We start from the raw sequence: 15,000 nt of genomic DNA on the forward strand, positions 1-15,000 counted from the left end.
TTGGCAGAAACAAACTGACAAACAAACAAACAAAAAAAAAAAGAACACCTTATTTGTAGTGTGTTTTTTCCCAGTTGAAATGATCATTATAGCCTAATCAGCATTGATTAAAAAAAATATATATCCTTAATTTTGTGATTTGGTGGCATTAACAAACATAAGTAATTATGGGTATATATTAAAAAGGAAAATGGATATGGCTGCAGAGGGCGAAAAGATGATTTTTTTAGCCCCATTTGATATTTTTTATTCTTATTTTGGACCAACAAACAAAAATATTTGTCAGTACCTCAGAGCTGTTATATTAAAACAAGCAATATAAAATATGTATAGGAAAGGCCACTTGTGAAAGGTTTGCTGTTCTTAGTCAATCTTCCCATCATCAGCAACTGCTGGATTATTCTTGCGTTCTGAGATCCGGTTTGGGTAACCTTAATAGGCGTGAAGCGAGAGGGACTTCAGGGCATGTCGGTAATTCGTTGCGTAGGTCATGGTCACCAACTGCACCTGAATCTCTTAATGTTTGCTTCAGTACAGCAGCGCTGCTCTTTTACACCAGAGATCTCCAAACTGTATTCATCTCGATGGAGGCAAAACATAATGACCGCCGATATTGCAGTCAGTCTGCTGTAGCAGTAACTGGGTTTTCCAATGATTTCTTCTTCTACTATGTTAGTCATAGTAATATTGAATAACATATATGTAATTAAGAAACGACTTAATGACTCAATATGTGGACAGAATTGCCTTTATTTTGGCTCCCTTTTAATTTGATAGGATGGCTATTTTTTTCTTGATCATTTTAGAATTCAGGGATCAACTTTTCAATCCACTGAGCAGATGAGAATAAAAGGAATGTTACCCAAAACAATACAATGGTTGCTTTTGTGTGTACATCAGTAGCTGGCAATGGTATACATCGCCATATGAGCTTTTCCAGGTGCCCTAATACATTTGAGTGGCACCTGAACGGCTTTTAAGGCAACCTTTGCATACTTTGTCACAAATACACCAAGTGGCACTTCCCTGAAAATAAATTACCCCAAATTTGCTGCACATTCATATTCAATTTCTTCACAGCAGATGCTCATTAGTATGTTGTTATTAATTGGTATTCACTTTAGGTTTTGTTTAAAATGAAGATAATAATTAGGTTTTAATTATTGCATCACTCTGAGGAGAAGGGAGTTGTGAACGTCCTCAGACTACAGAAATATTATCTACTGACACTAAGGTCTTTATACTTTCAAACCGTTCTTAGGAAGAAGGTGTATTAATAGGAACATGTAGAATGAGAGCTTCTACACGTTGTTGCTTATTTTCTTTGATAAAACAGGCAATACATTCACCCTACATAGCGGTGTTGTATGTTTAAATATACTATGTGTTTTGGGGTGTATTTTGTCGCCCTCCCCTTACAACCCCTTTCTGATATCCAGCTTGTTAGTGTACCTGTAAAGAGATGGTCTTAATATGTTAACGATTTCATGTTAGATCCATGTTGAAGTTCTATTGCGTGCATTATCGTCCTGAAACTAAATGTATATCGGGTCACTCGCGTACAATGTTTAAATATAACTGGTAAAAAAAAAAGACGGGTAGATAACCTTGTAATTTTTACCCAAAATAAAGCTGTCAATTTTTTTGTGTGCCCACCTTTAATAACCCAGTAATTTTAGGAATTCATTTTTTTTTTCTTTGCAGACTTAATTAAACCTTCCCTATTTCACATTTCTTTTTAAACTGGTTAATCATATTTGACATTGCAGATCTAATAAGGCTTTGTTTTCACTGATGTCGTTAATTGCAAGATATGACCGTGAGCAAAGGCCTAGGTGTTGATATATTAAAAGGGAAAAAAAATCCTTTTTTTCCCTATCCATTTAGTCAGTGACTTTCAATTAGCCCGTCTACTAATATAAGGTCACTAAACTCCATGGCTGACGCTTTATTCCTTCCTGCAAGTCGCTGATCGTTTTGCTTCAGTTGGCTGGCAAAGGTTGTTGTATATCCATTACCAGCACCGGAGCACTTTGCATTTCTGAATTGACAAGCAGCTATATTGACCTAGCGCTTATTATGGGTCAACAGCTGCATTAACCAACGGAAGGACTGAGGGGCAATTAAAATGAATTGGCAAAAATATATCTTCCTAATTTACTCCAATTTGTTATTTATGCTAACATTGTATGGCTTCTATGGTGACACTAAACAGAATGGACCCAATAATGGCAATTAACATAAAAATATAATGGCTAATCAGATTGACAGCAACTGTTTCTCATCATCTCGGCACACAATACATTATCAAAACAAACTATTATGAAGGAGGTAATTTCAGCTTTCTATTCAACCTGCTGCATGTGTGCAGTCAGGGAGATGTGTACCCGCAATTACTGCTGAATCTTAAAAACTAAACAAATAACTTAATCGCTGTCCCTTTTTTTTTTTTCTTCTTCTGATGCAGCAATCAAGATTTGCTAAAAATAAATCCGCTGTTATAGATATTGCAAAATATGTAGCTTAGAAGACAATAAGCTATTTGGTATGCGTAGTTGAAAATAAGCATTTTTTTGTGTTGTGTTTAATTGTTTGTGTATTACATTCAGAAGGCACAGTAACGCTGTATGGAACTGCCACTTAAGGATTTAATCCCACTAGGCATAGCTACATTTTGCAAGAAGGGGCCGAACCTACGGTTTCTAAACTAATGAACAAAATGCAAAAAACGGCTAGTGTGGTCTGTTCTCATAGGATTGGAGGCTGAGCTCCTTGGGTGGGATGCTTTATTTGAAGGACTATTAACAAAATGCTACTTTTTCATACTTTGGAGTCCCCAAAGTACCCCAAGTATCTTCTTAAGGGGACGAGTGATCTGTGAATGTAATAGTTGCTGCAAGGTAATTAGTGATGTTGCCAATGAGAAGATCAGCAGGACTTCCTTGGGGACGTTGGGCTAACATAGCCTCACTTAAAACCCTGCACCTTTTTCAACCTTAAAGAAACCCTATTTTCATAATCGTGCCTTTGTTGTAAATACAATACAGTCTCAGCAGTATATATATATATATTTTTTTGGATATTGTAAATATAGCAGTTGATTCTCACTTAACTGCAGGCGTCGACGAAATGTTCTCCGCTATTTACAGGTTCACATGTGATGTGTAATGTAAGCCATTGTTTAGCCACAGTGCCGGTCTCGGAGATAGATATAAAATATATAAATGTATATGTGTGTGTATATAGAGATAGATATCAATAGAATAAGATGGCTACGTACAAGACACAAAGGCATTGTGCCCATTGTGCTTCATGTTCCAAATTCCTGATTTTTTTTTTTTTTTTTTTTTTTGTATGGCTACTGAACAAGATTTTCAAGCAAGTATATTGTATTTTATTGTTTTTCTTTTACTCTGTTACAATTTTACAATGTTACATCTGTACCAGTTTCATGTATTGATTTTTTTTTTTCTTCCCTTGCTTATTTTGCAGTTTCCAGAGAAAGCCCTGTACACTCAGCTGTCTTTCTATCGATTCATCTTTGACTGGGACTATGCACTGGAGAAAGTCGTTTCAGAGCAAGAAAAAAGTAAGGTTCCCCCACTATTAAATAACACTGATAGAATCTAACGGGTGCGGGAGGGAACGTTTGAATAGCGTCATTTGTGCCAGCATTATACTGGTGCGGTTTACTTCGAGACAATGTAAATTGGGATAGAAGTGAGTGTATCACATGCACAAGCTTACTGGAGCAATATCGGTACACACACCAAGTACACTGAGCAGAGTAGTATATCGTAAGGTTTGTTTTATTTTATCCCATAAATATTCAGTGTGTACCTGGAAAGGTAGATGGACTGGCTTTTTTTTTTTTTTTATCCAAAAATCCTGCACATTCCAAAATGGCCATGGAAAACCCCAGATCAGCACTTGTAGAAACATTGCAATATTTTGTTCTTTTTCGGCTGTGCTGCTTTCAGCTTGATAGCGATATGTCTTTTTATTGCGTAAGCATTTAAGATTATCTTAAACTTGGTTTCTAGAAAGTACTACAGATACTTAGAATTTTTGCTTATTCTATTTTCTGTGTTCCTTTGGCTTCATTTCATGGAACTGTTTTTGTTCTGTTTTCAATCAAATTCCATTTTTTGGGCTACCTTAACACACATTTCATGCTTCTGGGTGTATTGTTTACGTCTTACATCCTTTCTTTTTTGTACTATTCAGTCCATTTATATTCTGTACAAAACTTCTGTGGGTCAATGCTTGACTTCAATGGAAAAACACACAAAAATTACCCCCCCATCCTTCTGCAGCACCGTTTGTTTAGCTTTCTACCAACTATTTACCAAAACTAGAACATGCAGGCAGTTTAACAACTCTAATTTATTTTTTTATAAAAAAACAAAAACAAATAATAAAATAAACACAAATGTCACTTTAAATAACCGATCTTGCATTTCAGTGTATACAGAGCAAAATACCAAATCTAGTTTAGTATATGAAATAATTGTTAGGGGGCCTGACTACTTTTGTAAGACAGTGTGCATGTATAATATATACACACATAGATATGACAGATGCTTTACCCTTATTTGCGTTTATTGCAGCAATTCAGTTTTAAATTCTTAAAGTGCATTAATAATTTGCCTTTTTTGAAGCCTTGGGTCCACATGCGCTTAGTTCTAGCATTTCCCTGTGATTTAAAAGGCTTTAATTGTATAGCGCAAGATCTCCAGCCTTCTCACCTGCATGCTATGTGGAAACTTTTTAAAACCCCACATTTAGACTTTATTTCAAGTGAAGGATTCTGGGTAAGATCATGCAGGCTCTGGCTGATAATCAGTGGGGATATAGACGGGAGTGTTATAAATACATGGCAGCCAAGACACAAAGGCATTGTGCACATTGTGCTTCATGTTCCAAATGACCACCTTTTAACTAACACATAGAATTATACCTGTGGCACGTATATACATGTGTACAGTTTTTAAATGAAGTAAATATACGTGTTAATGCAATGTTAATGGAAGTTCATTGTGAAGATGATTTGTGCCTGCCAAGATTCCTACTGTCAAATGCATATCAGAATGTTTTCTCATTTTAAATAATTTAGCTCAGAATATAATTATGTAATTATTTTGACATAAAACATAACATAGTATCTCCACTTATCTTGAAACAGACATTTTCATGAGTGATCAGTAAAGACATACAAATATGACTGAGTGACAGAGTGTACTAGATGTATTATTTACACAATGCAAGCACAATGTTTTCATTGTAAAAATATTAATTTAACCACTTTGCTGCCGTGGGTCACACGATACATTGTCATCAAGTGCAGTGTAGATACAATGTCGCAATCACATTAAAGAAAAAATATATAAACACTTTAAAGGGAAAGTCCCATGGGAAAGAAATTATCCTCACGCATAAAATACAGTGCTTAATACAGTAGCATTGACTTGGCATTGGCGAAAACTTGGGTTTATTTCATTTTGTTCCAATATAATTGTATCTGTGGACCTGAAGGCTGCCATTGTAAGCATTTGTGCAATATTTTGGGTGACTTTCCTTCATCAGACACCACATTGAACTGATTCTTGATGGCTGTTCTAATGAAGCTCATTCCTTCGTAGACTTTCATTCATCAGTGTATCCATCCAAGTGAACCATTATATTGTTTACCACATACAGTATGATAACTGATTGGCTGGGCCAATATACCAATGTTAGAGCAACAGCTAATATGCAGATTCCTGAAATATAATGTGCAAAAATTGCAATGGTTTTTAACAATGGTTCCTGTTTACATTCCTGATAGTTTTATACGTTCCTTTTAATGTGTAGCATTGCTTTAGTAATAATACAGAAATGATTTTAATGAACACTTATAACCAGTATTTCAAATTAAAAAACAAAGCTATTTTTATATAATTTTCCTAACAATTTATGCCAAATTAAGCCCAGATTCTCTGAAACTTTTAAAATATATCTTAAGTCTCATGCCATTAATGTGCCCTATGATTCACAACAATCTAGAGCAGGGTTCACGAGCAACTGCTTGCTGTTTGGCCTCTGCCAGGTTGCTGTCAAACTGCGGCACAATCAATGACTGGTGGAATTGGGCGATGCATGGGTCTGTTCTAGCACATTCACTCTTAATGAAATAAGACAAGCTCAAGACGTCATGACGTGTAAGATAATGATTCAATAATAGTTTGTAGCACTTCTGAAAATGACGCATTAATAATGTGTACCTTTCAATAAATCTCTGGTCCTACTGTGTGCTTGGGGAAAGTATGGGTTCCTGAGTGTGGAAACAGACGATAGTTATTGAGTGAAGTTAAAGTTTTGCTTAAAGTATTTGAAAGTTGATTTTCCTCATATGTACCTAGGTTTCTCACAGGTTTCTATCATGGCTCAAATGTTGTCCCTTCAGGATTCTGTGCTGACAACTTGTGTTTGGGCTCATCCCCTCAAAAAGCAATCCGTAGAAACATATACTTGACAGGAGATAACCCTGTTACTGTTAATTAATCTCATAGTCTTAAAGGCCATAAAAGGGTATCCTTTATATTATTTCCTAAACACTTGTTTTTAATAAAATTCGCATTTGAATTAAGCTGCTTCTACACGAAGTAGAATACCCTTAGATCCTGGCCTGTTTGTGGCCCTTGGTCTTGATAGAGGACAGATGGCATTGATATCCGTGGTGATGATCTTTAGGCTTGTGGGTTATTACAAGCACTGTACTAAGCACATCTAAAAATGTAATCCCGTTGTTAAACCATTGTTACTTAAACTGTAAGGGACTAAAGAAAATACTAACTTTTAACCTTGTTCTTGAAATGAAGGTGCTCCTAAAATCAGTAAGTAGGAAATAGCTTTTTTTCCAGCCCCCACACTCTCCATGTAGCATAAAATATCAGTTGGATGCAACCGAAGATGCACATCCCTGTCTATATGGTATTTCTCGCATGTGCAGCGGGCAGTATCATGAGTGGCCATTTTGCGCATGACTTTTAAATGTGTTAAGAGATTTAAGAGATTTAAGTCATAAGTAAAACGGTTGGTTAATAGTTTTTAACTAACCTAGATTTGGCTAATTTTATTCCCGGTCTACTTTCTAGTCAGCTCTGCAAACAAAACAAAAAAAGACCTTACAGAGTTTTCCAATGAATGTTGGATTCATTTTTACTGACGATACTGACTTTGTCTTATAAGATTTCTACTCCATTATTCCATCACAAGCAGTCAAATCACTTCTTTGTGTGGACATCCCTTTAAAAAATGATGAATCCTACTGATTGACTCATAACATAGAGCACCATTTCTAATTGGGCTTGCCTTTGGGAAAGACCTCGCGGAACCCACTGGAGCGTAATGGTTTCCTTAAGAAAAGCTTTACATTGGTTTCTTTTGGGCTGGACATTGATATGTAAACATAGTAGTAAATTTTATTTCCCATTCTGTATCTTTGCAAAAATAATTTCATTGGTATCTATAAGATCACTTCCACTGTGTATGTAATTGCCATTTAGTCTGTCACTGATATTCATGCAATCTACTTATTCATTTTTTTCCAATTATAAAAGCTAGTTTTTTTTGTTTTTTTTTAATTAAACAAAATTTTTAAATGTTTCAAATGGCTTCATGAAATAGTTTTAAATGAAATGATTTTAAAGGAACTGAGGGCTTTTATAATGAAGATGCTTTTCTACACAAAGTTTTTGTAGTTCGGAGCAGAACAAAAAAACCAATCCTTTCCTAGATATGTCCCAGAAGGATATAGTGGTAATGTACTGGTAGACTATGGTGGTCACTGCTCAGTCCTCCTGCACCTAAATTAAAAAGGGTAAAATGTTACACTTCTTACTAGTTTATAGTCTATTAAAAGAGTCTTTTAACAATAAACTAAGATGATCTTTCTAAAAGTGTCGCAACATTTAATGGAACTTATCGGTGGCGTCTATGACATTCAAAAAGTAAAGGTTATAATATCTTGAGTTTACAATAACTCATTAGTTTTAACTAAACAAAAATAATCCTCCTGCAGCTACTTTTAGATGTCACACACCTTTTTCTTACCATTTCATTGGAAGAATCTGGCGACCGCATCCTCCATTTTTCTAGCAGGTGTATGTAACGACCGTACAGAGTAGAGGCTTTGCCTTATGCTCATTTCAGAATTACATGAAACATGTTTAGGTTCCTTTCTTACTGGTGTTTTTTTTTTTTTTTTTTTTTTTATAACCAAGCCATTTAATTCAGAATGGGAGTCTTTGTTCAGTTTACAAATTTAGCAGCATTAAGTATCAATTACATTTTTCACACACTGCTATAAAATGGTAGGATGGCATTACAATGGCTTTTGCTAATCCTGCCCTTTGTTTCACCTTGCCATTCTTTTCTGGTCCTGGTCACACGCCTTTTATATCTTGTTATAACTGCAGCACAATTTCCTTGGAGTTGATCATAATGGAAACTATTCATTATGTTTTATTATTAATATGTTGATTAAAACCTGGAATCTCATGAAGATCTTTTCATAGAAACGAAGATCTGAGATTAATCTGATTAATCTTAGATTAATCACAAAAAACACTCGGCAAAGGGCAACCATATAAAAGACAGTTTGAAAAGTGGAATTTTACATCTGTTCATATATATGCACAGGGAACATGAACAGATAAAGTGGTGCCCAGCATTATGCGGAATGTATAACGTAGAAGAGAACCGATTATTTTGTATAGCGCCATCATATTCAGTAGTGCTGTACAATGGGTAGACAGGACATTAGTATATAAAATAACAATCTGACTTAGAGAAACAGTTGGGGAGGTCCTTCTCAAACAAGTGTACATTTACTTGCTTATACATGTCACACACTGCACTGTAGATCCTTACCTGTGGTGGTCAGCAGTGATTGAGAATGGTGTGTCCTGGAAAACATGGCTCAGGTCACTCTAGTCTTGCACCACAAAGGTATATTGTACAATCATAGGTATTGTTTCATATACAACCAATAAAAGGCGAACTATCCATAATCTAAAATGTTTGAATGTAGATAATGAGAACTAAAAGGCAGTTTGTTACCTCAGATCTTAACCTTCTGTTATGTCTAAGTCTATAAATTGGATTTACGCACGTTAACTTTTCTCTTTAACAAAAGCTGATTTATTTCTAGTGATTATAGCAGCAGAGGTTGTGCAGCTGATACAGAGCAGATGAGAATTCATCAAATAAAGTAAATGAGAGATTCCATTTCTGATTCTATCCTTTCATCTGCCCCTAAGCAAATTCACTCAGGTAGCTCTTGAGCCATACTACATTTTAAAGGAGATTCTCAAAGGGGAGATTGGCAGCTTTAATTTATTTGATAGGTGCAATCACAGCCCATGTTAAATTCAAAACCGTTTGTCCAATCAAGGATTCAGCTAAGAGAGGGAGTAACTAGCATGTAGCACACTATAATAAAGAAATCTGTTGATTGACAACAGTTTGTAGGTTTTGGAAATGATAGGTACTGTAATTGGTAAGAAAGAAAAGGACATGTCTTCATAAATAATGGGAAATAGACCATATTTTTCTTCTGATAATGCTAACTCAATTTAGTAATATATTGCGGCTGGGTTTTATGTTTTCCTTATGAGCTGCATGTTATGGTTATTGCTGTATTTTCAACCTTGTTAAATATTACAAGGTGAAAAGAGATGTTTGGGTGCAGTATATTCTTCAATGTCATCTTTCTTCACAGCCTTTTACCATTGTAATTGTTGTCTGGTAATGAAATTGGCAAGCCTGCATAGGATGCACGACAAATAGCTGAGTTGGCTGACATTGGGAAATCCTACCAGTGGCTGGACAGGGCCAGACAGCAATGAGGCACTGATAATGGCAGCACAAGAGCTGGCACTAAGCACAAGATCCATATTGGCAGGCATCTACCGCACCAGACAGGACCCAAGGTGCAGACTCTGTAACAAAGCTTCTGGGACAGTCCAACACATAGTCGCAGGGTATAAGATGCTCACAGGAACATTGTACATGGCACAACCAGGTAGCTGCCATTGTGCACAGGAAGATCTGCACAGTATGTGCTAACCCCCCCCCCCCCCCAAAGTCCAACTGGGAGATTTCACAGAAGGTTGTGATGAAAGCAGGGCTAAGGTCCATGTGGGACTTCCAGATCCAGAAGGAAAATGGCCAATCAACCCAACTAGTGGTACTAGACAAGGCCCAGTGGACAGCAGTGGTGATGTAGATGTGTCAAGTGATGGAAACATCAGGAAGGAGGGGTATGAGAAGCTGGAGAAGTAACAGGGCCTGGAAGAAAAACTAGAGACGATATGGAGAGTGAAGCTCAATGTGGTCTGTGGTCATAGGAGCATGTGTGGCTTCATCAAAACAGAAGAGTGCAGTGCTAGGAACAGCTAAGATACCGCGCAGCGCCCTCAAACTCCCAGGCCTCTGGCAGATTTAGGTATGCACACACAGAAGTTAGAGTATGAAAAATGTTAAAGGCAAACAATATAAAATGGATAACAGAAAAAAGTGAGTAAAATGTCAGCAAACGAGGTACAAAAGAAGCTAACAAGAGGGAAAGAAAAGAGAAAAAGGTTGCTAAAGACCAGAAATCCAGGGAAGGGGTCCCTTCGTATGTTTTAAATGTGTCTTTCACATCCCCTCTTCTTTCTCCATTCTCTCTCCCAAACCCAAGTTAATATGAATGATATTTAAGACTAACGCTTAAGAGAAGAAGGGGGGGAAATAACAAGGTTTTCTTTTGTGTAATATGCAACAGTTAAAATAAACACAAGATTTCTAAATCTCAAAGGATTCCGTTGACAGTTACTTGATAACAGCTTTTTTTCACTCCATAGTTTTGACAGTTTCTATACCTAGTATAAACCAAAACATCACTGTCATTTTGTATCTCCTTTGCACATTGTTCATATCTCTCACCAACGAACCCCCCTCCCCGGACCTGTCCTATAATAACCGTGCACCTTGTTGAGGAGATAAGATTGTGCCTTAAGATTAACATGTTTATAAGTTTCTGGGAAGAAATTTTGACTTGACAGCAAAACAAGCATCTCCACATTTCATATTTATATGTATGTCATTGGGCTGCATTAGGTTTCACTTAACCTCTGGCATCCTGCGTATCTGACATCAATGTATATGTGTGCATTAGGGCTAATGGTGGATTGTCTGCGATTCACTTAAGCAAGCAATATAATGGCTGATGTGCTTCTTGTTTGCAATGCATCATGATATGTTAATATGCCGGGAGATTAGCGCCACAAAATGCTATAAGAAAGTATGACAGAGCTATCCAAATAATTGTGTTTTTTCTTTCACGCTTCATTTCCGAATGCATCCTCCATTTTGGTGAAGAAATGCCAGACTTGCATTTTATTTTACTGTGCAGAGCAAGAGGATCGTAGCTTTGAAGTCGGTGTGTTTTGAAATACCTTTTACAAATGGCCATGCCTCTATGTTTAATTGGCACTAAACTGGCTTCATTATGAAGAGCCACCACTGGCAGGTTACTTTTCATATCGAATAGTTGAGTTAGTTGAAACCAGAGCTTCCTTTAGTGAATAGACCCCAGGGATCGATTATCAGCAGTGAAGCTTTGGGGACCCAAAAACTGTTGTGGGGTCTCAAGGAACAAAGTTGGGTGGTCGCTTCAGAATGCAAGCTGATTTACAAAAGTCTTGCTGTCTGTTATACGGGGGATTAATGTGTTGTAGGGGGTGCCATATATTTGGACAACATTTTCCCTTTAAATGATGGATGCTGCCTATAATTAGGGTTTTGATATTCAGAGTGATGAGCGATGCTTTGTGCCAACAGGCTGAACCCAATGAAATGGAGTACTTCCTGTAGCACGGTCCTTCTGTAATGTGGTTCCCGGCAACGCAAGCGTGTAAATGTGGTAGCAGGAAGCTGAACTAAATTTATCACACACACAATCCATGTTCTTCAAACGGACGAGCGCTAATAATAAAGGGCTTGCCTTTCGATGTGGTCCCCAAGCTTGAAGTCATTTTAAGGTTCCCCTAATTCCTGATGCACCCTCATGAATTAGTGGGGGACCCTAAAGGGGCTATAAAGTATTTTATTCTAGCCCCATGCTTTATAGCGTTTTAAGGTCCACCCTTCTATTAATGTCTTTTCCATTACAAATGAAATTTTCTTTAAAATGCCACTGAACTATATGGGTAAGGCAATACTGTACATATCCCGGTATACTCTCAGGTACTATGGGTGTTCTGTGTTTTCATACAAGGAAAGTACGTTCAGAATTAGGAACTTTTTTTTCTTTTCCACGTTTTAGTGATGTACGTTCCTCTTCGACACATTTTTGGTTTTACTTCACTGCTGGAATTGTGGTGTTTATCCAGAAGCATTAACCTTGTTGCCAGCTGTTTTGGTTTCATTGCTGTTAAAGGATGTTTTTCTGCTCTGGAACCCTGAGTGTTTAAACTCTGACAGATTTTTTGTTTTTTTGTGTCATCTATAAGGATTCTTTTACCAACAAGTCACATTTTCTGCGGAAGAGCAAAAAGTCCAGTGTCGTCATCTGGCATGTTGCAGACAAATTCCAATTACTTTCCTCCTTCGAGCCTTTGTTAAACACTACCAGCTAGCTGACAGTAAAATTATAAATACAGGTGTTGTCACACTACACTATAATCAGGATTTTAATTTGAATTTTCATTTGTGAAGACCCTTTTTTTCACCCCCGCGTGGAAAGGGGAATAGAATTAGTTTTTTTTTTTATTGACAGTAGAAAGACTTTTTTTTGAAAGCTGTCTAAAACATTACCTGTATTTAGCGAGAAAGGAAACTGAAGCTGTCCGTACAAAAGAAGAGTTTTATTATCATATGTTTACTCATTACATTTGCAGGTAAATAAAACCTAGCCAACGCATTGACAAGTGATTGGCGGTAAGGAAAAGGTTTTCACTGCATCAGAACAATAGCGGAATGTAAATATATATTTTGCTTTTGTTTAGTACTTCTTTACCTATTGCAGGCCTGCTGATAATTTTTCTTAAGTGTTCATTGTTTACTAGTCTGTGCAGTGCTAAACTTTGTGTTTTAATGTTTTGTGAAAAAAAAAAAAAAATCTTTGCAGTGCTAAATCTTTTTTTTTGCAAGATGTATTTAACTGCCTTGCATGAAATGCTTATTAATGTTGGATCGTATTTATATATAATATATATAGATATAATATAGATATATAGCAAATATCTGGACTTTTTTGTTTGTATGATTTTATGTTCACTGTTTGAAGACGACTACCCCTTTTTATTTGTGCCCCGCACCCCTCCTTTATTTACTATTTTGTTCCCCTACTCCCTCCAAGCATTTAGTGTCGTGTCTGCCAGATTTTAGTGATGAGCAGTGAATTGCTTTTAAAGTGGGCATTATGCCAGTTCAGCAGTACAATGGAAAACCAATCTTCCACCATTCTACTTTTGATGCTGTTATTGTAGCGTTTTAGATAACTGCTGCCACAAAAAAAAGATGTGCTCAATTGCTACCAGTTAGTCAAGTTAAATCCAGAGTAGAATTAAAATTACTCTGGAAACTGTTTGTCAGAGGTCATATGCCACTGCCTGCTCCAATGCATAGGATAAATGTTTTTGTTCCGGTGAAGGAGATGGCTTCTTGTTAGCTTTCTTCTCTAGCAATAATTCAGTTATTTTTTATAATCTCTTCTACGGTTAGTTGTTCCACAACTTGTATTAACTTTCTCTGTAACTTATTTTGATGCTCTTTACCTAGGTGTCGGTATGTAAATTATATTATAACTACAATCTTCAGCAGTGTTATCATTTATAGCATTAAACATACCAACAATTGCAGACGACATGGACGTCCATCCTATACAGCCTTTTGGACCCTTGTCAACATTTGTGATGGGAAACTTATGGATATAGCTACATTACTGTACCCTTTTGGGCTGTTGAAAAAGCACCACCAGAGCCAACAATTAGTTTTGATTTCTAGGATAATCTCGTCACTTTCTTCAGTATTACATGCTTTTTATCAAAGTTTTGAAGGCCATGCAACTGACACAATAAGGGCTAGAGGTGTAAAGTATGCTATTCCTGATGCTGGAAAGAAGGAAGGAAATCATAGTAGGACGAAGTAAGTCATAGTAGGACTGAGAAACCATAGTCGAAGTGGTGGCTTCAGTCTTTGGATTTAAGTGGATACATTTTACATTTTTGTGCATATAAATATACGCGGTGTTGATAACCTTATGTGACCTATTTCAAAGCGGTGATTTTTCTCAGTTGTGACACATTGCTTATTGATACCAAGCTTTAGTGAAGAGTGAATGAATGGATATCTTAGGCAAAGTTTATAATCCATGCTCATTAGGCGTTGATGACTAAAGATGGGTAGAAAAGTGTATTTAAACCTAACTAGATATAGACATTATGTCCAGTGGTTTCAGTGAAAATGTATATTAGGAGTGTCTGAGGTGCTTTTTGGAGCCGTTTATATGAGCAGTGCCACAGGGTTGGAATTCATGAGCCTGAACTTTCCACCCACATCCAGCTGTTTCATTGTCATCAGATTTCATCAGTGCAGGATAGGAAGAGCTTTTATTCATGCAAGTGAATCTTATACCTCAACGATTCTGTATAATTATGGTTGGTCCAAGGCGACCAGACTATATCGGCGTTAGTATTTTATTTGACTCGCTTTCCACTGTACCGCGGAGACTCCATAGGCATACAACATTGTTGGCTGGACATCACGGATGGTCGTCTTTTTTCTTCTAATAGAAGATAAAATGTCAAATACATTTCTTATAGATCACGTGCCCAATTTGCTCTGAAGGGGCCAAACAGATACAAGTAGATGAAACAGGGCACAGGGGAAGATGGTTGGATACCTGGCCAAGAAGTAGAATGATTATCATATGGAATTTTGTATATATTTGATTTTATTTGTGTGTGTGTG

At 36.7% G+C, this 15,000-nt stretch overlaps 1 protein-coding gene across 2 annotated transcripts in view; it reads left to right on the plus strand.

Moving 5' to 3' along the window:
- Window positions 1-15,000, plus strand: part of POLA1 (DNA polymerase alpha 1, catalytic subunit) — a 114,768-nt gene that overhangs the window by 91,975 nt on the left and 7,793 nt on the right. For both annotated transcript variants that reach the window (XM_053457337.1, XM_053457338.1), the window contains exon 36: window positions 3,493-3,589. In XM_053457337.1, the coding sequence (XP_053313312.1) occupies window positions 3,493-3,589 (97 nt within the window). The remainder of the gene's footprint in view (window positions 1-3,492; window positions 3,590-15,000) is intronic.

The sequence above is a fragment of the Spea bombifrons genome, chromosome 2 (assembly GCF_027358695.1).
Source record: "Spea bombifrons isolate aSpeBom1 chromosome 2, aSpeBom1.2.pri, whole genome shotgun sequence".
In the NCBI taxonomy this organism is placed as follows: domain Eukaryota; kingdom Metazoa; phylum Chordata; class Amphibia; order Anura; family Pelobatidae; genus Spea; species Spea bombifrons.